The sequence below is a fragment of the Micropterus salmoides genome, unplaced genomic scaffold (assembly GCF_014851395.1).
Source record: "Micropterus salmoides isolate LMB-PRFRI ecotype aquatic unplaced genomic scaffold, ASM1485139v1 Ms_hic_scaffold_2852, whole genome shotgun sequence".
Classification (NCBI taxonomy): Eukaryota; Metazoa; Chordata; class Actinopteri; order Centrarchiformes; family Centrarchidae; genus Micropterus; species Micropterus salmoides.
In genome coordinates this window covers 1-23,967 of record NW_024042098.1, presented here as the reverse complement: position 1 = coordinate 23,967, position 23,967 = coordinate 1, and the positions used below count along the sequence as shown (strand labels likewise).

Below are 23,967 nucleotides of genomic sequence, written 5' to 3'. Positions count from 1 at the left end.
TCATGAAGGGTGTGGAACGAGGTCTCCAACATGGATGAAAGCTCGAGCGAGCATCCCAGGACAGAACTGGCCTTCTTAATCAGTCTGTTAAGTCTGTCGTTGTGATGCTGTTACTCCAGCATACCACACCAAAGAAGATGGTTAGCTGTTAGCTAGCAGCTGTAGGGACGGAGATATAATTCCAGGAATCTGTATGTAATATAAATTAGTGAATAGTTTCTCTTTTATCGAGTGATTTAACCTCTTGTCTGGCTGCAGTAATGCAAAGTGGAAACCAGGGTGGGGTCAGGACATTGTGACTGGGTGTAGTTAAAGGTGCACAATACACACTTCTGAAGCTTCCAAGCAGAGAAGTCAGCCCTGCTGTTCAGTTACTTGTTAAATAGACTATATATGGTCTACCAACAAACATTTTTTTTCTTGTTTATTTTCATTTTTATAGCCACAGTTATTTAAAATATAAATACTCTAACCCCATGTGCAGTACCTACCTTTATTGTGAGCTGCTGCTCTCACCTGTTCAAGATAAACCCAGAACCTGCACACGCAGACACACACACACACTTAAAAGGTCATAGAAACATTATATATTACTTTCTAATATTTGCAAACAGTCTGTTAGAAAGAGACAGAATAGAGGGAAGTCATTCAACAAACTGGATACATCAGTCTCAGTTTTTTACCTCATGATTTGAAATCCTTCTGTATACCGTTGGCAGGGAAACTGAAGTAAAAAGACTTTTCTGTTCCTCAGCACTATGAAGAAAAGCAGTGCCCTTTCTGTTGCTATCTGTGGTGATTTGCTGTAGTTAGTTTCAATAGTCTTTCAACTTGATTGTTTTTCATTCCAACATACTTGTGTTGACAGAATGTAATAGTTGACTTAAAATCACACTTCTTTGTTAGAGATTAGATCATGTGAGCGAGACTGTTAGTCTGATTAGAAAAGGATTGTAATTAAATGGGAGATATGACCGTTTTTCATTGATCAGAGCATTCAGTATTTGGTAGATGGAAAAATACAATCTCCACTTTTTCTGTGCTAGTAAGAGTTTAAACATGAAACCATAACTTCTGCGTGATTTCTTGTCCACCGATAGGACGGGCGGCTTCGAGTGAATGACCAGTTGATAGCTGTCAATGGAGAGTCGCTATTGGGCAAAACCAACCATGACGCCATGGAGACGCTGCGCAAATCCATGTCAACGGAAGGCAACAAACGTGGGATGATCCAGCTCATTGTGGCCAGACGAGTGGCCAAAGGAAATCAGGTATGGAACAAGATGAAAGATGGATTGGATTAAGACAAGGGTGTGTGGCTGTCATTTTTGGCAATGGCAACTGTTTTTAGTTGAGTAGGGACAACATGATGGATATATATCTGATAAGGATAAAGTTGGTGACAAATATCAAATACAATGAATGCAATATATCAACATTAGTCAGATTTCTACAGTACTCTATTTTTTTTTTTGATCACCTAAACTCTAATGTCTTGGAGTTGGAGGCTGCATGATCAAAAAACTATTTTGCAGACAATTAGCACTGCCAAACTGACTGCTAATGTTGGCTAGCCTAACTCCATAGCAAAGCTGTGTCAAAACTTAACAATAAGTAAAACATTGATTGATGTAAATAAAACCCAAGTTGAACTAATTTTTTAGTACTGTTGTAACTTCTTAATCAAATTGTGGTCTTATTTTGAACGAGGTTAGTATGGGAGTTTTGTCCATGTAAACATAATGATTTATTCTTTAATTTACCCTGACTGAGCACACATGACCTTTAGCAGCAGCAGCCTGCCTCACACTTGAGTTTCACATGTTCACACTTCAGAGTCGCACATTACAGCTGCATTACTACAGTGTTGACTGTTGACCCCTAAGCAATTCCAGTGGAAAAATTGGGGAGTAAACACACTACACAAGGACATATCAACATTTGTCATTGAGTAAATGGGGAAATGTTTTCATTCACAGTTGCTGCTCAGATTTTTCTTGACCAGAAGTTTTCTTTTTCAGCCTGCAAGGCTTGTGACCATTTAATAGACACCTTTACTAGTATGGTCATCACAGATGGGATATTGATAACTTTGCTCAAATGATAAAAAATGTGTCTTGTTTGTGATACTTTTTCAGATCAAAGTGGTTGTAATTATAGTGTCTGTGTCTTTTCCTGATTTTAAAAAAACAAATAAGCCTGAACTCATCGGACGCTGTTGTCCTAAATAACGACACTTGTGTGGACATGGTATCATTAGGCACCACTTCAGTAAGACCCTTTCTGTGATAAATATACAATACAACCCTAAAGCAAGCCATTGGGGATTACCCTACTGAGCAGCAATGAACTGTTTTTAATGAAATTAAAGTAAGCATTTAAGTCATTGTAGTTTGCTAACCCGTTCCCGCACGGGCTCACCACCCTGAGGGGAAAAAAACCCAAAAAACATTGCTGCGAACAGAGCTTCTCAACTTTTTTCCACCCCTCAATGTCATGTTTTTACATTCTCTGTACACCTTGGCCTGTCGCCTGCTTGAAAGCCGAGGCTGAGTCTATGTGCACCACTGCTGTGTGTCTGTGTACGTGCGAGCATGTCTGTGTGCATGTGTACGCCTCTGGCACTGCCTGGCTTCCCTGCTCTCCTTTTCCAACCTGGTGTGTCAAAAGTTTTGATTTCCCCTCGGCCCATCTGGTAATTGAAAGCAGAGGCTAAGCCTGGAGGTGTGTTTTGTGTTTGTGTGTCTCTGCGTACGCACACGTCTTTGTGTCTGCGCACGTATGTGTATATGAGTGTGTAGTCTGTGCTTTTGTACATCCTGCTTATGCATGTATGCATTTATTTTCAAGGATCTTTCTGTGTGTTCGTTTGCAAACAGATACCCTGTGTGTATGTGTGCAGTGCGGTCGTGCAAAGGCAGTGAGGCTTCACAGACAGCATGGTGGATGAATAAAACTCTAGCACTGGGAGTCAGTCTTTGCTTCACATGCAGAGCTGGAGGCATGGCCTGAGGCTGTCCAAGTGTCTGACTATTTATAAGAAATAGTGTCCAAGTCACTCAGAGAGAAGGAAAGCAACAATTTAATACACTCAAAGAGACTGATTTAGAAAGTCCCTATAGAGTCACTTTAATACCAAATAACCTGCGGTCCATCAAATATCAGTTCAAATCAAATACCTAATGACGATAGGATGAAAACTGTTGCTGAGTTTGACGTACTGTCATTCTCATACTGACATATTGGAACAAATAATCCTTTATTTACTTTGTCCATCCCTTGACAACCAATCTCAAATCAATCTCAAATGTTTGCCGTTGCATAAATCACAAGCCCAACTGCTCTCGTTCCTTCCCGCATCCCAACAGAAACACAGCGAACCCAGAGCAGCTGACTTCCTCATCACCGCTGGCACCTGATGGGATCAAGACTGTCCCGGAGCTCGATTATCAACCTGAATATGCAATGAGCTGCAGTGTGATTTGTCGATGCGCCTTCAGTATGGCAAATCCCCTCGGCTGTTACTGAGGCTTTTCACCTCAGCCGACCCAATTCATTAACCATCTCATTTAAAGTCAGGAGCAGCCGCATGCCAACGGTCGCCGCACCACATGGTGACCTTAGAAATTAGTTTTTTTCCGTGAAAGATTTGTGGTATCCCTGTGTATAGGTTTGATTGGTTGTGTTAGCTGTGATCCAAGCCATTTCATTTGTCCAGTAATTAAGTGAAAATAACTTTCACCAGCAGTTGATTATAAAATCCTATGAAATCTGATCCCATTTATATTAGTGAGTAAGCTAGAAGCTGAACCCCGAATTGCCCCGGAATTGTGGCTGTTCCGCCAGTGTGTGAATGTTAGTTTCCATTTGAGCACTTAGACAGTGTATGAATGTGTGTGTGACTGGGGAATGCAGATGTAGGGTAAAAGCGCTTTGAGTGGTCGAAAAGACTAGAAAGCTATACAAATACAGAGCATTTACATTTGTACCTTACAGGAGTATTTCCATTTTACCCTACTTTATACTTCTACTCCACTACATATTAGAAAGTAATGTTATACTTTATACACCACTTTATACATGTATGTGAACTTTACAGTGCGCAATTTTACATCCAAAACAGATCATTATCTGCATGGGTAGAGTGCAGGGCTGGACTGGTAATCTGGCAAATGGCAAATGACACAGACAGCAAACAAGAATGTCATCATAGGTCCTGAGGGAAATGTCAAGATGCTCGTAAGCTAAACATCCCGCATGGGGGAACACTAGCTCGCTAACAGCCTGTGGCTTAACTGCCTATTGGAAATCCATGCTCACTTATCCTGGTTATCACACTTCTAGCATTAGCATGGATAGCTGCCCTCGTGTTTGTCCATTACTGTTGAGCAAATGTTGGCATGACTAGTTCCTTTCTGGATCATGTTCCAGTTTGGACTGTGCTGTATCTTAGACAAGATGTGCAGTGTGTTAATTAATGACTAGTACAAAGGATTATTAAGTCTTTATCAACACAAAGGCCTGTGCCTTCTCAACGCGCTTCACAAATGGTTCAACTGGTCTCTCTGGCCTCTGCTTCTTACAGGCTTCAGAAGTCTGTAAAATCTACACAGGTTTAGGAGCATAATCGGAGAGAATAAACCGTAGAGTATACAGCCAAAGAAGGAGCGATCAACCTTCTTATTTACTTCTTTTTTACTTTACTTTTATTTAATAATTATTCTATCACCTCCTCTCCTCAATTAGGAGGCACCAGGGAGCCCACTGGGACCTCAGACTTTGAACACCTCTCTGGACGATCACGAGCGCCGAATCTCCCACTCTTTGTACGGTGGCCTGGAGGGCCTCGATGACAACTTGATGCCACGGCAAGGCATGATGCCTCGCACAATAGGTAAGACTGACACATCAGTTCTGTCTCTTTGGCTTGTTGTGTTGCTCCAGTTGTTACTGATTATAGCGTTTACTCCCTGGTTGAGGTTTATGTGCATTCTGAGGTGGATCTCAGTCTGATGCCTTTGCTGTGTTCCAATGCTAAGACCGGTATTGTTGACTTGGTGAATATCGGTAAGGATTCCAAACAATTATACATACGCTGCCATTTAAGAATTGTACTATGTGGTAGCGTTTACATGTCCCTTCTGTTAGTGTTAAGTGTGTTTTCCTGGTAGATTCTATAGACTAATCTGCCAGGTTTTGTCAACACAGAATATCTGCTAATTGTGCCATCTGGTCTAAGTTCCTGTCAAGACTGGGTGGCTTCTAATGTCTCGGAAAATGTCAGGGAGAGAGAGACAGAGATGGAAAAAATCTCCTGGACAATTTGTTGCCACAGACGCCCTGCAAGTGATTGATTGTTTTTTTGGGGGGTGTTGGTTTTATGGGTGTATTCATGAGTGAGAGCTCTGCACACATCTGTACAGGAATGCATGTGTGTAGCGCTTGAAAGATTGATGGACGTCAAAGAAATTCTTCTGTACACCAGATGGTGAAACTGCTCAGCTCGCCTGTGTAAAGTTAATTCAAGTACAAAATGACCCAACTGCCTTTGTACCTTTTGTCTTCTGCAGTTGTTTATTTACTTTGCATTTTTTGAAAAGACCAAAATTATCCATGTGATTTAAGGGATACTAAAATAACACCTGAATTATTATGTATAGTCAGTCCAGAAAAAAACATTCACAAAATACCTTAAATGTAAATTAAGGTAAGAGGAAGAGTTGGCACACCAACTTTTAATCTTATTTTTAATTATCTCCTCCTACCAACTTTACCTCATTAATCAATGCAACATAATGTGAAAGTGTGAACTCTGTTTTCCTTTCATGCAAATTGGTTGACATTGAAACTGTTGTTAGTGTAAACAAAAAAAAAAAACAAAGTTGTGAGTTATGACTGACAGAGGAAGTGTTAATGGGTGAAGTTCCAGGAGGCTGCCACTGTAGCTGGGTTCATCCATGCTTAACAAACAATGAGGGCTTATAATGAGCGTACAGGGTCGGAAGTGAAAGCACAAGGCAGATATGCAGAAGATACAGCAGTTGTCTGCTCAACGGTGGCAAACAAGATCATTGTCTCTAAACCGACCAGGCGAGCTGATGTCTGTATCTACAGCCCCAGTGCTTTTATAACAGCACGAGTTGATCAAAGTGCTGTATAAAGTCAGCAAATACATGAAATCATTACGAACCAGCATGGTGCTGCCAGTATATGGACATATCCAGCCGTGCAGTAGGAACAGCAGCTGAAAGCTGGAGAATAAAAGTGAATTTTGAACTGTGGCTTGAAAACGCCATTTGCAGATTAATAGAAAGGAGAAGGGCAAATAAGAACATTTATGTTACATCAGTATTTTAAGCTGATCAACTTAATAGTTTTGAATCAGAACTTTCAGTATTTGGATCACGTAGCTCGTGAAAAATAAGGTGTACCAAAATTAGAAGGCTACATCTGGTATTTATTTAATTTAATTTCATGGATCAGGACGAAAAACATTTGATCGGGACATCCCTAACAAAAACGGTAGTCCCGTGTTGTAATTATCTGTAGTAAAAGACAAAAAATAAGAATTTGGGAATAAACATGCAGTGCTGGTACATGTATTTTTTCTTTAAGCCAATGAAGAGGACAGAATTAGAATAAAATTGTAAAATTTCCAGCAAAAGATAAGAAAAAGATCAAAACACACACACATACAGTAGGACTGAAGAAGGATAAAGTGAAGGACAAAACAGGAAGGACTAAAGAAATATCAGAATAAATACAAAGTTGTTATTGGCATTTGTCCCTCTGCCCCCAATCTCCTCTTAAATAAAATGAAATGTTGTCCAAAATGTGGAGCAGTATACGATCCTCAACCTTAACAAGAACGGGAAGGATTATACAACATAGAGGGGCTCCCTTTGAATGACCTCATGTCAGTGCTGTCACAGTGTTTAGCGACATCCAAACCTCATCCTCTGAGGATTTAAAAAAACACTGTGTGTGCCCCCTGACCCATCAAATACCCTGAGTTTTTGCGTTTTCGCCTCAAATCGACAAGACTAAGCATGGGAATTAGATGTCAGGGTGCCTAGAGTGGCCTGTTTCTTCTAATATCTCACCTAACCTCAACAAGATGGGACACCAGAGGCAGGAAACCTCCGAGCTTAGCCTCTGGAGGGATGTGCACTGTATAATTACTAACTATCACAGACACATGAGACATTTCCTTGCTCATTAAAAACTTAATCAGCCTGGTGGGGTGTTTTGTCTGACCACCCAAGGGGGAATTTTAACCCTAATTTGTCATATAAAATATTTTGGATCCTCTTCCTCCATGTTGTTTCAGAATCAGTCCAAATCAAGTGGGTAGTAAAACTTCCCATGTGCTTGGCCTGACCTCGAGATATGAAAGCAGGACATTCTTTGAGAACATTACTCTGTAGTTTTGTGTCATAGTGATATTGGAGATGTAGCGGAAGGATTAAAGCTTTATTTGAACTGTTTAATTTGCCACTCTGTGTTCAGCATGGAGGATAGAGGCCAGCAGGCTTAGGGGTGGAGCTGGTCAACTCTGCTTGATGCCACGGGCTCTTTTTAAAATACAATCTGGCAAGTTTTAAAAATGCACTGCCATTTTTATTTGCACAATATGTGTACAGCATACCACACCCTCTATCTTTATACCGTCTTCCATGACGGACAGGCATGCAATAGACGTACACAGTAGACAAACGTAAAATTACAACACTGACAAAATTATAGATAGTTTATAATGACAGACAAGCCAAAGGATCTGTAACTTTTAACTTGTGTGGACCAGAATCACCGTAGGTGAATGCACAAGCTAATTTATTGTTGCCACTTGTAGTTCTTTCATGTGGATTAACATAAATGTGGTGATTGACAGTTGTGTCATGACTACTTTAAATACTGTGGAATGGTCTGGAAAAGCAGACTCCCAGCTCTCCGCTGCTGCAGTGCAACTGCTCAGAAGCCAACAGTAGAAGACTGTAGATGCACTTGGCAGCTCCCAGATGTGAACGTGTGTGAATACAAACCAGAGCTTTGCGTGCTCAGCAAACCTCCCTTGAATAAATAAAATTGTGTGTGTGTGTGACTGCTGGGGGGTCTTTCACAGTTGCTTGGAATAATTCTGTTTTCTCATCGGAAGGGTGCCACAATGCATAAATCTTGCAGTAGGCTTTCCTAGAAGACAACATCATTCACATTCAGAACATATCAGCTAGCGTTTTGGCCCGTGCACACTGTTAGATCACTTGCTGGCTTTCTGCACTCTGAAGATCCCAGGGATAAGAGAGCAACTTAATTATTCCTTCAGGCCAATAGCTTTCAAGGCCCAGCACCCCTGGCAATAACCTTCTTACTAATTATGCAAATTGACCGAGACAAGACAAAATGAAAAGAGGGGGAAAAAAACTCCTGCATGTCTTTCACCCCGTGTTATTTTCACCTCTTGCTATCTCCATTTTCATCTACAAAATCTTTTCTACAACCCTTCTTCCCTCCTGGCCATTGCCACTGTTACCCCCAAGTGTTCTGTAGTTTTGCACAAAAGGCATCTAATAGTAATAGCCTCTCAGAGAATCCCAAAAGAAATGCCACCTATTGTTCCACTGCAGCTCAGTCAGAAATTATTACAGCCACTGGGAAAGATAATGTGTGTTTATTGGTTTGATTCTCAGGTGATGGGTGTGCGCTCCGTCCACATGGCAGTGCTATTGTTGCCGGCGGATGGCTGCCCTCGGGTTCTGGCACTGAAACAAAGAGGCTTTTTTCCTCTTTTTTTTACCAGGCTAGTGAGTTGACAGATTCATTGGTTTTCTACTCAGTAGCTGCCAGTTGATTGTATTGCAGTGATTCAAACTGTGACATTGATGGGATTCTCAGTGTCGTGCATTGGACTGCTTAGGGAAATGGGATTAAGTGGTTCTGCGAGTGCACGTGCGTGTGTTTGTGTATGTGTGTATAAGAAGTGCGCGTATGTGTGTGGTCTGAGAGAGAAAAGTGGGCATGCTGTGCTAGAGGACTCACCCGGACTTCCAAATTCACAGCAAATAACAAACACACACACAGCAGGAGGGGGCTGAAGTAGCACACACGCACGCGCACACACACTGAAACCACTGTAACAGTTGTAGTTAATGCAGTAAGGGCGTGCTCCCACACACTTTTGCAGCTACTGTCCAACACACTGATTTACAAACATACGGACCCATTCTTGCATACTTTTATTAGTTCATTTTTAGAAATAGAATGTCGATACTTTTCTCTGTTGTCATCTTCAAAAAGAATGCCTGCCAGCAAAAAAGTCCATCCGTGGCAGAATTTATTCTCCCTACCTTCAACTGGCTGTCCTGCAAAACTTTCTGTTCAAGTTCACTTCATTTATTATTATCCCAAGTGGGAAACTTGACTTGCAGTCAGGGCACAAGATAAAACATTCAAGGATATCAGAATAAACAGCACAAATACACAAAAGATACACACACAAAAATAAAATAAAATAAAATGTAACCAGTACATACAATACACTATAAATAGGCGCACATTACAAACCTAAAACAATCTCTAAATATGATGTTACCCGAGACGATTTAGCAAGGTTACTGCACAGGGTACAAAGGTCTTTTTGCTCCTATTGCACTTGAATCGTGGAACTCTAAATCTATGACCTGAGGGAAGAGTTACAAACTCAGATTGAAGAGGTTGATTTTTGCAGAAGAACCTGCTGGTAAAAGATAGCGGTCAGGGGAGTCTGTGAGACACTTCCAATATTGTTTAGGTGGTTTTTGTCCCTAATGTTCAGGTTTCCATACCACGCAATCATAGAAAAAGTAGGAACAGATTCAATAAAGCACTTATGAAACTAACACATAATTGTCTTAGTCAACATCGAAAACATTTAACCTCCTCAGGAAATGGCCAAAAAAGTGTCCTGAAGTACAAGGTGCCAGTGCGCAGGGACATGGCCAAGCTCAGGAGGGCTGAAACACAACTGCTTTAGGGAAAGTTGATGGTGAACAGGTGAAGAAAACTGACAGACGCCATAGATGGAAGGCTCATGGCAGTTACTGAAAAGAAGGCCAACAATGTTATTTAATTGGCATTTAGTGTTGTTACACTTGCTCTAAAACTTGAGAATAAACAAGTAATTTGATCATAATTGTTTTGGTAATTTAGTTGCCTAATAATTCTGGACACTAATAGTTTCCTTATAACTTGCACACTAGTGTATATTTTCCTGAACAAGACAAGTCACTTTTCCTTAGTTAAACATTCAGGTTTGAGGTTTAGCTATATTTTAGATTTACTGAGAAAATTGTTTGTTCAACATTAAAATGAATCCTGAGGAATACAAGTTGCCGAATAATTGTTCACGTGTGAAAATGTCTTCTAGTGCAAATACAACACTACTAATTTAAAAGTACATTTCTGTGCTAGAAATCAATGAGATTATTTCATCAGTGGTAGCCACATTACTATAGTATTTTTTTCCAGAACAGGGTTTTAAAAAAGTCCAAGGTACATTTAGGAGTTAATTTCAATAGAGAGTTTGACCTTGTTGCTTCTTATTATTTAAGGAAAGTTACAGTGAAAGAACAGTGACTTTTTCAATAACCTTTACACACACGCATGCCCACAAACTCAGGCTGTCACGCCACCTAGACCCCCCTTTCCTTCTCTATTCATCTCCATTTACATCAGGTCATTCACCCACGCTGGCTGGAAGCAGCAGCACCCAGTAACACATTGGTCCCCTTGGTGCTCGGTTTTGAGAAACCAACAGCAGGCCTGGCTCAGACCTCCAGGTCTCAGTCTTTAAAGCCCAAACACTTTCTAAAGACAAAAACCGTCTCCCTAAGCTCAGCACACAAGGCTTTTATGAAGCATGGAAGCTGCCCTTCTTTTGATGGCGAGGAGACCCCCCCCGCTCCCAATATCAAAATACAGATTAAAGACAAAGTCATGCGCTGCATATCAATGGGAGTTTTTAAGCCTTGCTTTTCAGAGGAGGAGAAAGGGGACTATTTATTTTTTTCGCCTCAGCACAGGCACAAGTTTTTATCTTTATTTGCGAGGGCACAGCTTGAATTAATCATAGTGTTTTGACATAGGAACACCATTGTGCCTGCTGCCAAACTCTACTTGGTATAAGCTGATTAGCCAGGAGCAGTTTCACTCTGCTTTTAAACTTCAAAATATGTTTTGTGTTTTAAAAAGTTACCCTGTATTTTAATTTTTTTCTAGTTGGCCCATTAAACATTTACTGCAGTCTTAACCTTGATACAGCAGTCTGTTGTCGCAAATAAATGCGTTCCTGAGGGTGTTGTGCAGAGAGCTGGGGAAGTGACCAGCTTTTTCTAAGCTTATACCCAGGTAGATGATATAGTTTTTCTATTATCCTCCTGGGAGCTGAAAGAAATAAGCGTTATTTTGTCAGACCATAGACTTACTATAAAACTGTTCAATCTGTAAATAACTAATTTTATGCATATGTAGATGCACATTGCACATCATTCAACAGTAATTATAGTCCTTGTGTAGAGTAATCAGCAGCTGTGGGGGGATTCATTATTGATGAAGCAAATTAAAATGCACCTCTTAGATACACCAAATGTGATTTTATTAAGCTTGCACCTCGTTTTTTCTTCCGCTCTGTGTGTAGACTGGATGCTTTATGCACAGATGCTGAAGCATTGTGCTGTTGCGGTAGGCTAGTTCTGTTTTACTCCAGACACACTGTACAGAGTTGTTGTTTTCTTTTAGCTTGAAATGATCCCATACTTTGGACACTTGGACACACAGAAATAAACTTTAAATGTGGAACTGGAGCTAGGTGATTAGCTTAGTGTAAAGACTAGAAGCAGAAACCGATAGCTTTTGTCCAAAGTTCAAAAATACATCTACCAATACCTGAGGGTGTGGTGGTGTGGTTTTGCAGTGAGATTGGTGCTGCCATGAAGTTGCCAGGCAACCAGAACACACAAGTGCTGGGCAGATGGAAAAACAGTTTTTATAAAGAAATGGCTTCACCATGAATGTATGCATCTCCCTCTAAAATCATACGTTGAGCCGTGGAAAGGACCGGGCTAGCTGTGTCTTTTATGTCCAAAAACCTTTTTGATTTGCACAGAAAATCTGTGCACAAAAGACACATGCCGTTTATATCCTGAAAAATATAAATAATTATTAATTTAATAAATAAAATATTTTTATTAAATTCACCTTGGCTTGTTTTGTTTGTTTTCCCGATATTTTTAATATTTGATAATGACAGTTGGTTTATTTTTTCAAATCATTTGTTCCCACAGCACATAAATCCAATCAACTGTTGCTTTTAGGTGTGTGGGGACAATTTCATACTATAGGACGAGCAAGAGAGGGACTTTTACCAATAGAGAGACTCAGAATGTAACATCCTCAGCCTCCTTTGTGTTCTGGTCAGTTGAATCTATTCTAATTGCATCTGTATCGGTCCTTTTGTCTCTAGAATAATGGACTTCCCACATGATTGTTTTGCACCAGACAAAACTAGACTTGAGAAAGACGCCCTTTGCTCTTTGATTCTGAAGGACTAACACAAGAACATTAACCATTTGTTGTCTCTACATTATAGAGGGGTCACGTGGCAGCGTACAGAGTAGGAGGAACAGGATAACTCATTAAAGAAACACATGATAGACACAGTTGACTGTCTATGGATAAATGAAAAGATTAAAAGAATTTTTAAAAATGTCTCCTCCAGGAAACTATCAGCTCTCACCGACCGTCAACATGCCGCAGGATGACACTGTGATCATAGAGGATGACCGGCAGCCCCTCTTCCCACCCCACCTCTCTGACCAGTCATCATCCAGCTCCCACGACGATGTGGCTTTCACTGCTGATGTGACGCCGCCGTGGGCCAAAGAGCTGCCCAGTCAGATTGAAAGGTAGGCAAAACTTTTATTCCTACCTCAGAGCCTTATGTACCTCCTTTACCATCAGCTTGTCAAACATAATGCAATTTTTCAATGCAGTTAGTATTTTAAGATAAATTTTTATTTCATTGCTGTTTGAACCGTAGCACCACTGTTGACTTCAACCGGAGACGTTTTATAGACACACCACTCAATCACTTCCTCAATACAACTCTATGGGGAAAGCCCGTAACGGCAAAGATGGCGGTTATCCCCTCCCGCTAGAAAGCCAATCGTCTGCTTTTAACAGCCAAAGCAGGAAACGTATTTCAGCCAATCGTGGGGTTCCACTGACGTAAGGGTCTCTCCCCATTCATTCAGATAGGAGCCTGGTCTTTTTAGTCCGAAATAGCTGCCCGGAGGCGTTGCCAAGATGGCGGCCAAGTGGCATGACTTGCCTATTAGGATTTTGCTTCAACTCAACACTCACACACTTTGTTTTTGCCTCGCAATGAGATTTTACATTTCGTTTTTGCTTTTTCCTCTTTGTCGGTCTCCCTTTAGTTGTTTTCTTTCGCCGCCTCTCATTATTTATTTGCCGTTCTTACCCGCTCCTTTACTTTCTTTTAATCTAAAGCTCTGTCTTTCTCCTTTCTTTCAGTATTACACACTCCTCTCAGTTCTACCTTCATTGCCCCCAACTATACTGTCTTACCATCATTTGTTTCTTGCCGCCGCCTTTTATTGCCCGGCCCCTCCTTTTACTTTTTTAACCACTTTTTCAACTCTTCTAATTCTTTCCTAGATTCCCTCCATCTCTTGTTCACCTTCTTTGAACTGCGTGAGTTCAAAGAAGAGAGGTTCTTTAAAGTTTCTTGAAACCTTTTGCTCCTCATTCAACTGTCCATGCTACTTTGGTGACTTTTCTTGTTTCTTCATACTTTACATAGAAGATGCTGGAAATGTTAGTTTTCTGTACTAGTCATGTGTTCTTGTCCTTCCTCTTAGTGCTGTGAGACAATTTTCCCTGATCAATAAAGTCGATCTCACCTTGTGCCCCTCTCACACCCGTCAACCTTCCCTCCAGCTCCCTGAGTCCAGATGAAAATCATCCAGACGCCGCTTTCCAGAGGGAAGGCTTTGGACGCCAGAGCATGTCAGAGAAGCGCACCAAGCAGTTTGGAGACGCAACTCAGCTCGAGATCATCAAGACACGCAAGTCCAAGAGCATGGATCTAGGTACAACTTTCAAAACCTTAGTGTTCCTTCCATAATTTGAGATGCTCATTAGATTTCAGGGAGATAAGACATGTTGACAAGACTGAAGGTAGAGTGTGAAAACCTCCACCTGCTTTCAGTCACTGGGATTATCCTAAGGTTTCACATTATTAGTTAGTTGGCTTGTTCGTTATTTATATTTTTCTATCATGTTCATGCCATGTGGGAGTTACCATACCAGTTTAGGAAAAGCTGTAATAGTGAAATTAGATTATTATTAAAGCCACAAAATATTGGATTTGGCGCTAAACAACAGGCACAGTCCATTATTTAAGGTAGTTCACATCACACATTTAATGAATATGGTTCTATATTGACCATGGACAATATTTTGGTAAGATATTATATCATAAAGGTAATTTTGTCCTTCCTTAGCCTGCCAGTGACATCTGTGGCACATTTCCTTCCTTCCTGTCTGTTCAGCAATTTTTAAGAAACAGTTTAAGGTTAAGCATTTAGTACAGTACTTTTTCTCCACAGCCCCATATTGTTGTTGTGAATATAAAATGAATCATGGCCACTTACATACATGCATACATACCCATAACATACAGTCTTTCCTGGGGGATTTACACATACAAGCCCAGGATCACAAAGTTTCCAAGCTGAGTGGTAAACGTCCCTTTTTTTTCTCCCTCCAACAAACGTAGAATACAAGATGTGTTGGGTTAACTGCATTAGGAAAATTAAGAATTTAAGGTTTGTGTTCATATTTCTATGGAGTCAATTGATAAACCCAGTGCACCTCAGCTACTTTAAACTCCGTAAAACCTTAAGAAAATCAGATTTCATGGAGCTTTGAGCACATAGCCCTGCACGCTCCCTATGTTTCAGACACGTTCCTTATATTTAAATGTATTCCACCCTCTTGCCTCTTTGTATGAAAACAGACTCTTTGCATCTCTCGCCAAAGTCAAGAACTTCACTGTGTTGATTCACCTTGAAATGGCTTCGAAAAGTCGCTGATTGCTTTGGCTGCAGCCGACTCTCTGCTCACACTCTCTATAATCATATCTAATCTTCCCGACCAGATTGCCGCTCTGTGCCGTGTTGATATCACAACAAGTCTGATTGCTATCCTCAAACCCTCTTTTCATTTCCCTTCTCCCCCACTCCGCCTCCTTGTCTCGCATGACGTCCGATCCTAATTGAGATGAAGCCTTTTGTGATGTTTGCAGCGCTACCTGGATGTTGCATGTGGAATGTCATGAGCACTAACTGAACCCCAAATGTTTGTATCCCTCCCCTCTTTCCTTCCCCTTCCTTTAACAGTAGCCGACGAGATTAACCTCACCCCTCGTCCCGAGACCAACACAGGTAAGGGCCGGTACACTGAAAGGTAGAATTGAAAACCATCTCCAGCATAACCACCATTTGTTCTCAAGGTGCATATCCATATCTATAGTCCTGGGACTGAGGGATATACGTGGCATATGACTTTAAGTTCAATTAAAAGCCGCCAGGAGAGCTGATTTATCCAGGATGTATTGTTGTTTTATAACGCTATACCACATGATATTTTACTATCCAATCACATTTAGCACAGTATTTGCTGACTTGTGCACTGTAAATCCTCAAATAAAACTGGTGTTGTAAAAACAGAGAACAATGTTCAGAGCAAGGTTGGAAGAATTGAAGTTTCCTCTACTAGAATTTGATAATGTACTGATCCACAGCACTCAGTCCAACGAGAGAATCGTGTCAAACTCACCACTCTGCTGCTCTGAGAAATACTGTTTTTATTCATAATTTTTTTCCCAGTTGTTTTTTTCAACGCTTTCCTGCAGATGTTTCAAATTAAAAGCCTAGTAAGAAAATGCGAAGACACCGACACATCGCCCTATGAGCTTCTGAACAGCTTTGTCATTTTATATACCTGTGCAGGAAGAGTAGCGTTTCATTGACCGTAACTTAACAGTGATCGCACGAAAAGCAAAGTAGCACCATTTGGAATGAATTAGTGCGCGAGAACAGAAGTTTATGTCACAAAGAGAAATTCTGTGCCGCAAAGTGGAAGGTATGACAGGAATAAGTTGTTGTACTGATGGAATATTTTGCTGTGGAAATAAAAGGAGCAGATCATAAAAAAAGGGAATGCCTTTTACCAGATTTTCAGACTGGCTAATGCTCCGACAAAGGTTATTGTTCCCTTGTCAAGTGTTACACTTTTGTGAATAAACATGACATTTGCCATTGATTTAGTCTAGGCAAAACATTCCTCTGTTTTTAACTTATTAATGCTTTGCCTTCAGCAACCTTTCTAATTAATAAAAAGTGCAAGACATCTATTTTACATGTAGATGTAGGAAACACAATTTTACTTCATCAGTGTAGGCACTCAGTTTTTGTGTTCACAGCGTTAAAGCCAATTTATACCCCTTCGTCCCAGGTCCTTCATACCATCTCAGATCCACCTTTGCAGTCCTTCATTTTCTCTTTGTATTATAAGAAATAAACAGGATTGTTTGTATTTGATGGCACATTATACTCTGGGAAACACTTGTAGTAGCTGCAGACTTGTGCCAGAATTAGAAGAGGTTTCTGTCCCAAGAATTGTAAATGAACTGCAACCTGTCACTGTGGCTTTGCAGAAAATCGATCCATAACTGGTACAGGACAAGACACAAATTGTACAGGAACAGCTATGGCAGACATACCATTACACATATTGATCTACAAATAGCATTTCAGTGGCTAACGTGCAGATTATGTTTCAGAAAGTTTATCTAACGCTCGACTCTTTATGCATTTATGTAGTGTTCCCTGTGTTTGGTGTTTTGCGAACTTGACAAGACAAATTTGTCAGTCTCCAGAGGAAAGACTTGCAGTCCTCGCCACAGTTTGAGGTCGCAGCTGAACATGGTTGTGAAAGCAGTTGGGTGACTACAGATTTGATTTTCTCCCTTTTGCCTCAGATGCAGCTGTAGCACTAATTGTTTTGCAGAAAGAGCACTCTGTCCTTGGTTAAGGCAGCGGGCTGACAGGGAGTCATCCGTCATTGTCATGTCTTGTGTATTTTCTCTGTCGCCAAGACTGAATAGAAGGCCTGCCTTCTATATCAGGGACTTGGACAAAAGGACAGATCCCGCTGAAGAAAGACGTGTAGAGAAGGAGAAGCACAAAGATGAGAGTGTAAGAAGGAAGCTGTCTTGGTGCACTTTACAGTAACCTGTAGATGTGGCATTAGCTTTGACTCAATAACATGTGAAAAGGTGTGAAAAGATGGAAAGAGGTCTTGTAACTGATGTGAGAGCACTTGTTTCTGGTGATAATCAAGTTGCCTTCACTGCAAATGAAAGATTGTTCTTTAGTGTTTTTACAGTGATCTGCCTTTCCACTGAAATGATCTCAGGGTAATCAAATACCCATTCAGATTCCCTAATGCTGTGGGCTAATAGATTTCACCTTGTCTTTTAAGTGTCAGGGGTTTATTTTCACTTCGGGGGGCCCCTGGTGTCACTTTACCAACTTTAAAAAAAATCTTTACTCTTCAGTAAGTATAAACGATCCATGGTCCGTTTACCAAAGCCAAAACACAACCGTCCTGCTGAAACCGAAGACTGTGACAGCTCTGAGAGACGGGATATATAGTAGCCCTCGTCTCCTGAGCTGTGATCGGCTGAGGAGTTTATTGACACAGGCCGCCGCCACATGTTAGACGAGGACACTTCAGTGATGGAGGACAGCGCAGGATTGTTGCGGTTCAGTGTCCAGAACTTCATGCAGACTTTCTCGAACTTTTTTGATACATCATAAATCCCCGTGAGAAGGCGTCCTGTGGGTGATCCCCTCAAAGTTCACATTACGAGTCCGTTTATATTCTTTTTGGGAAGTAGAGAATATTTCCTGGGGTTTTATTATTTGCTGTTCCTGAAACGGGATTCAGTGTTATCGTGTTGTGGGTTAGTGTTGCTCAGTGGGTGTGAAGTGGCTCTTAAAAGTGTCAAGCAGCAATATAGTGGCACATGAGATTGACCTCCAATCAATGATCATCATTATACTGACCAATAGACATTTTTAGACAAACAAGATTCTCTCATGTGGATGCCATTTTCCAAGAACTAGCCCAGTATAGTAATAAAAACCAGCTGACTGGAAAGGTGTGACGATTTGATTTGGAAGACAGTGGATCAACCTGTTGTTTAACTTACCAACTACCTTTTCATTTGGTAGTGTTTATGTGACTTTTGCAGACACCAAATACTCCATTTTGGACAACCAACTTGAGTTAGCATGCTCTGTCACTACACAGTGAACAACAGATAACAGGAGCAAAGAAATCAAAAGATAGGTGATCTGCTTTATGCAGACTGAATCAATAACCCTGCTTTTGCCAGTTCCAGGTGAGTCTGGTGTCAACGCCAATCTGACCTCTCCTTGTTCCAGCTGCTACACAGTAGCTCTGTATTTGTTATTGTAAGCCTGTCACTGCTGAACTTGGTGGGATCATGTTTATCTGCAGATAAGTAGGAGTGCCACTCTGTCCAAACACACTGACACAGATTATTCAGAACTGACTGACTGGTTGCCAGATTTGTAGTAATCCATTTAGCTGTCTTTTTAAATTTCTGTCAGACGCTGTATGTGAGGTGTGTTGCCAGACCTGATTATTGCAATTTAGCATGTTTTATCTAAACAAAAAAGACAAAAGATGAGCACACTGTTTCACATTTCAGTGGTTCACAAAAATGTCTATTTAAGAAGAAAAAAATGCCATTTGTCAGATCTCCAACACAGTGTAAATTATCCTTTTTTTTTTTCTTTTTTCTTTTTAAGTCTGCTGTTGAAGTGTGACTGTAGAGAATGGCGCTGGGCAAAGCCTTTAAATAAAGTGGGTGTGCGGCGTGAAAAGCCTATCTGCCCAGCTCTCAGTGAGACGTTAAGGGAACAGGACAGACTGATGAGAATGAATGGGAGGCCGCCAACCCACTAGCTTGTTCACTCTGCATGTATTCAATTTTCCATTTCTGTTTTTTCTCTGCTCTGTCTTCCTTCTTTTTGCGGTCAGTCTCACTGTAAACAAGAAGCTCGGCTTCTTCAATAGTTTTTGCTTGTTTCCAGACTAGCTATTTGAAATTATTCGACATCCCTGGCAGGTCATTTGAATAAATTTCAATATATTTTACCCTAATTGACTGTGTGGGCATTTTACTTTGATTTAAAGAAAGCCAAGTGCTTGATGCTTTAAATAATTATTGAAATCACAAAAACCAGCCAGTACAGTAAACATAATGTGACCAAACACACTACCTTTTGCTCTGGCTGATGAATCAAATCTATAAAAACATCACAAATATATAGTTTCTTTTTTTACTAGTTACTATTACTATAATATATATCTTCAATTTCAGTTTCGTCCTTTCCTTTGGTCTTTCCTTTCACCTTCCTTTCTCACCCCTCCTTTCACTCCAAACTGTGTGCTATTCTTCTCCTCCTCCCTCGCTCCTTCCTTTCTGTCTCTTTCTCTTTGATTCTCTCTCCGCCCTCATGGCACCCCATGTTAATCTGTCAGGCCTTGTGTATTTTGCAGCCTTCTGCTACAGTAGTTCCAAAGTGACACCACCCAGGGGATTAGGACTCTTCCATTTACCGCCATACCTCCTCACCTTATCTTACATTTATTTGGCACTGTACACATTCTCAGCCTGTGAAAGGTGCCATATGGGAACAAACATTATGCCCGCACCACTGTTCAAATAATCTTAGTTTAATTAAACTGTCATGTTTCTCCTATTTTGCTGATGGTTATTTTCATTCAGAGTCACCTCTTGTAATGAAATTTGTACACACACAAATACAATTACACACAGTCAATCAGTTTCCTTCTTGGTGAAACAAACATTAACCAACTTTAAAATATGGTGTGTTGTTGCATAGCATGATGGCACACAGCATGATGTTGATTTTGTAGATTATGGTCCTTTAAAGTAAAATAGACGCAGGGTGTTCCTTAGCGCGTGGCTACCTTTTGATAGATAAGTCGCTACCACAGAGATCTGTCGGGCGTAGCAATGTGTATCCTCCCCAGCTCCAGCCTCTCATCCAAATACGGTCACAAGATGGCGACGGCCAAGATGCCAACTCTAGGCTTCATGAAGAAAGAAAGAGAGATACAAAGTATCTCTGAAATGGTGGTTGCATTTAAGTAACATTTCTGCAGAACGAAGCAAAAATACGAAAACAAAAAGAAATTAGGGAACGCAGCCTGATGAAGAGGTTTGTCAGCTTCGGTGTTGTTGTCATCACACTTCCTCCGTGCGCTAATGACATACAGTGGACGTTCACCTTGAGAGTCCTGGTGAGGCTGGCTGGAGCAAATCCCAGAATCCACCATAAACTAAAATTACTCAGCAGTGGAGTCTCTGAGGTCATACTTGGACAGCTTTAGTAGTTGGTCATTTGGAATTGGCAGGAAGTTGCCTGTTGTGAAAAATGTGTCACATTGCTTAGTCAGAAAAAAAATCATCTTCTCCATCCATCGTCCTTAAATCCTCCTGTAAAGTCATGTTGTAACATAACTCATTATAATGCTGCTGCTCTTGCGCTACATCATCCTTGATCCTTGAGAATGTATCAACATAGCTTTAATTACAACCAAAGCCAATGTTACACATTGATTCCGGACAGATACGATGATGAAACCTGTTATGTAAAGGTAAGACTAAGATATGCTGTTGGGGGACTTTGACGGGGCCATCATTGTTCATTAATTTTTCTACATTACATCCATCTGTATCCTCCCTCAGGTTCTTCCACAAAAGATGTGGGACCATCACTAGGCTTAAAGAAGTCCAGCTCTCTCGAGAGCCTCCAGACGGCTGTTGCCGAGGTAACCCTCAATGGGGACCTCCCCTTCCACAGGCCGCGACCCGTATAATCAGGGGGCGGGGCTGCAACGAGAGCTTCAGAGCAGCCATCGACAAATCCTACGACCGACCAGCTGCAACGGAAGAAGATGATGAGGGCATGGAGACATGTAAGATATCCCCCTTTGCATATCGGCCACAGTTAACAAGACCGCCGAAGTATCGTACCCATCAGCAGTTGGGAGGCCTGTCACCGTCCTTCAGCAAGGAACTTCAGTCACTATATAACTTCTTGAACATGTCTGAAATATGAAACTGTGCAATGATGACTTGAGTGACATTGCATTAGGGTTTATAGATGACACTAACACAACAACGGCAATCAATAAAAGGACTGATATTGCAAATGATAATGTGACAGCCACTAAAACCTGGATGTGTCTACCATACTGATGCACGGGAGTGACAGCATTCTGACTAATGCTTAATATCTGGCAGCCGATTTTTCTCTGCTTGTGGCAATGGCACATGGCTGTCTCAGGATATAACTATCTGCTGCATTACGTGTCCTCACACTGTCAATATGAGGCATCTTAAAGGGATGAGTCAGGAGCATGGGTAAGGTTCTGTGATAGACAGAATCTTCTTGTCTGGAAATTGGTCGCACATTAAGCTGCCTTCCTCCAGAGTCATTGCATTAGACCACACAATATATTCCAAGTCTCTGTATCTAGGTTTTTTTTTTTTAATGCTTCCTTTTAAGGGCAAAATTTTTGATTAGCTTGATCTAAAGCTTTTATAAATGCGGAAAACAAAATGTAGAGTCATCATTTTCATGGGTATAATTTCCAAAGCCAACATGTACACCCATTTATTTGTTGCACGCGATAGGTAGCAATTATGTAGTAATGCGTATATGAGATGACAAAATACCCACACAATAGTGTCTGATTTCTTGTTCCTTTTTATGTGGACATGACTTCAAATGTTTCAAACACAGATGTCAAGTCCTCATACGATTAAATTAGAATAGGGAATGAAACATCAGTGTGCTGGTTTCCTTAATCTTACATACCGCAAAAGAAACCATTTTCAGAGTTTGATTGTCTGGTACATATCAGGTTTAGAGCCCAAATAACCTTATGTTTTTTTAATCTGAAGTTGATCTCATATCTTCTTAGAGTGCCGTGCCATCAAGAGTAATTAATGTATTCCTTTTCATAATTTTAAGAGTCAGTCTCTAATGGTCTCTAATGATTACTATTTCATTGTAGAACAGAGCTCTTCAATCACTTGTAATATGTAATTAAATTGCATTAGGCTTCTTTTGGCACCTATGAGACATTTCACATTTATGAGAGTTTTCATCCACACATTTTCATTTATTAGGCTTATTGAGTATGTGTTACACTTCTACTTGAAATTACCTGGGTTTGGTTAATAGGTTGAAAAGAAGATGTTTTACATTCTCCGCCATGTTTCTTCCTCTGTCCCTTCTTTGATGTCTTTCCATCTCTCCAGTGGAGGAGGACACAGAGGAGAGTTCACGATCAGGGAGAGATTCTGTGTCCACTGTGGCCGACCAGACCCCGCTGTCCGGCTCTGAAAAACCCCTGGTCAACGGCACTAATCGCACCAAAGAGGAGAAGAAGAAAGACAAAGACAAGGGAGGGAAGGAGAAGAAGCCAGATGGAGGGAAGGAGAAAGACAAGGGAAAAGCCAAGAAGGGCATGCTGAAAGGACTCGGGGACATGTTCAGGTAAGACTGTAAAAATAGTTGTGTGGAAATTATTCTTGGTTTTTACTGAACCAGCCTGTTACAAAGCAGCAAAACAAGTACATAAGTCACTTTTAGTTATATGTTTTAAGGTATTTCCTTGTGTTTAATGGCAAGATTTTATTTAGGCTTTTGAAATGTATGCCAAAACTCCAGTCTTTTGCAGTAGAACAATCAGCAAGTCTCTTCAGTGTCTGCCTCAAGGGCATTTTGGTTGTACTTTGTGCTTTATTGAATATTCTTAATTGTTCACTTTCTGTACCTTTCTCTATAGTTTGGAAACTTACGTACACAATCTACTAGAAACTATATATATTTGGTATGCATGTTATATGGACAACCTGTAATATTTTTTTATTCCTCTTATGCACTTACTCAAACATCTTATTAGTCTGTATAGTCTATATATTTCCCCCCTTTCTCTCTCCCCATTACAGTTGTTGTCCACATTGTTTGGTCAGTTGGGAAGCCTCCAGTAATATATCTGTATATCATATTAGCCAAAGTGGCGGTGACAGGGAAGGGAAAACAGTGACTCTAGTGTGAGAGAGGAAGGTAATGAGGTCCACAGAGATGGAGGGAAAAGGAAAGATGGAAGAAAGGGAGGTGCAGTTGGTTGCAGTGGGTAGTGAAGGAAAAACAAAGGAATGTTGTTAGAGACAGAAACTTAACGACAGAGACTGATTGAAGTCTAATAATTGTAATTTCCCTTTTAAAGCAAAGAGATAGATCAAGTGAGCTGTAAAATGCATGTGAATTATACTTATTTTAAACAAATGCCATTTGAGTATAAATGTTTATTCTTGAAATTGCAGTTTGGCAAATAATCTATGCTCAACATCCACTTGCTAGCTTTATCTGGAGCTTTCAGCTCCTTCTCACAGTCTTCATCAGCAGAGCATTATCTCAGCTGTCATTGAGATGCCTCAGGCGATTAGGTCATATATTGAAAAGGTCACCTGATGACAACTGAAAGCGCTAGAAAAAGCTAGTAAGTGCACCTTAAATCAAGATTATTTAACTGATAACTAATGTCATATTTGTTGCCAATTGAATGGAAAAAACACCCACAGACAGAATTGGATGTTACTAAGATTTTATAGCATCACATCTTCTTCAGGCAATACTTAGCCCAGGGTGAGCCTACTATTACATCAACATGTATAAACTAAATCTAAAAAATAAACTCTCAGTATCACTA

At 40.6% G+C, this 23,967-nt stretch overlaps 1 protein-coding gene across 1 annotated transcript in view; it reads left to right on the top strand.

Moving 5' to 3' along the window:
- LOC119882039 (partitioning defective 3 homolog) overlaps nt 1–22,748 on the top strand; it is a gene marked incomplete at both ends in the record, with an annotated part of 38,402 nt that extends 15,654 nt beyond the window's left edge. Inside the window, 8 exon segments of the mRNA XM_038692056.1 lie at nt 1,101–1,271; nt 4,747–4,894; nt 12,752–12,938; nt 13,993–14,144; nt 15,456–15,500; nt 20,930–21,052; nt 21,055–21,159; nt 22,511–22,748. Of these exon segments, the coding sequence (XP_038547984.1) occupies nt 1,101–1,271; nt 4,747–4,894; nt 12,752–12,938; nt 13,993–14,144; nt 15,456–15,500; nt 20,930–21,052; nt 21,055–21,159; nt 22,511–22,748 (1,169 nt within the window).
- Nucleotides 22,749–23,967: the final 1,219 nt, after the last annotated feature.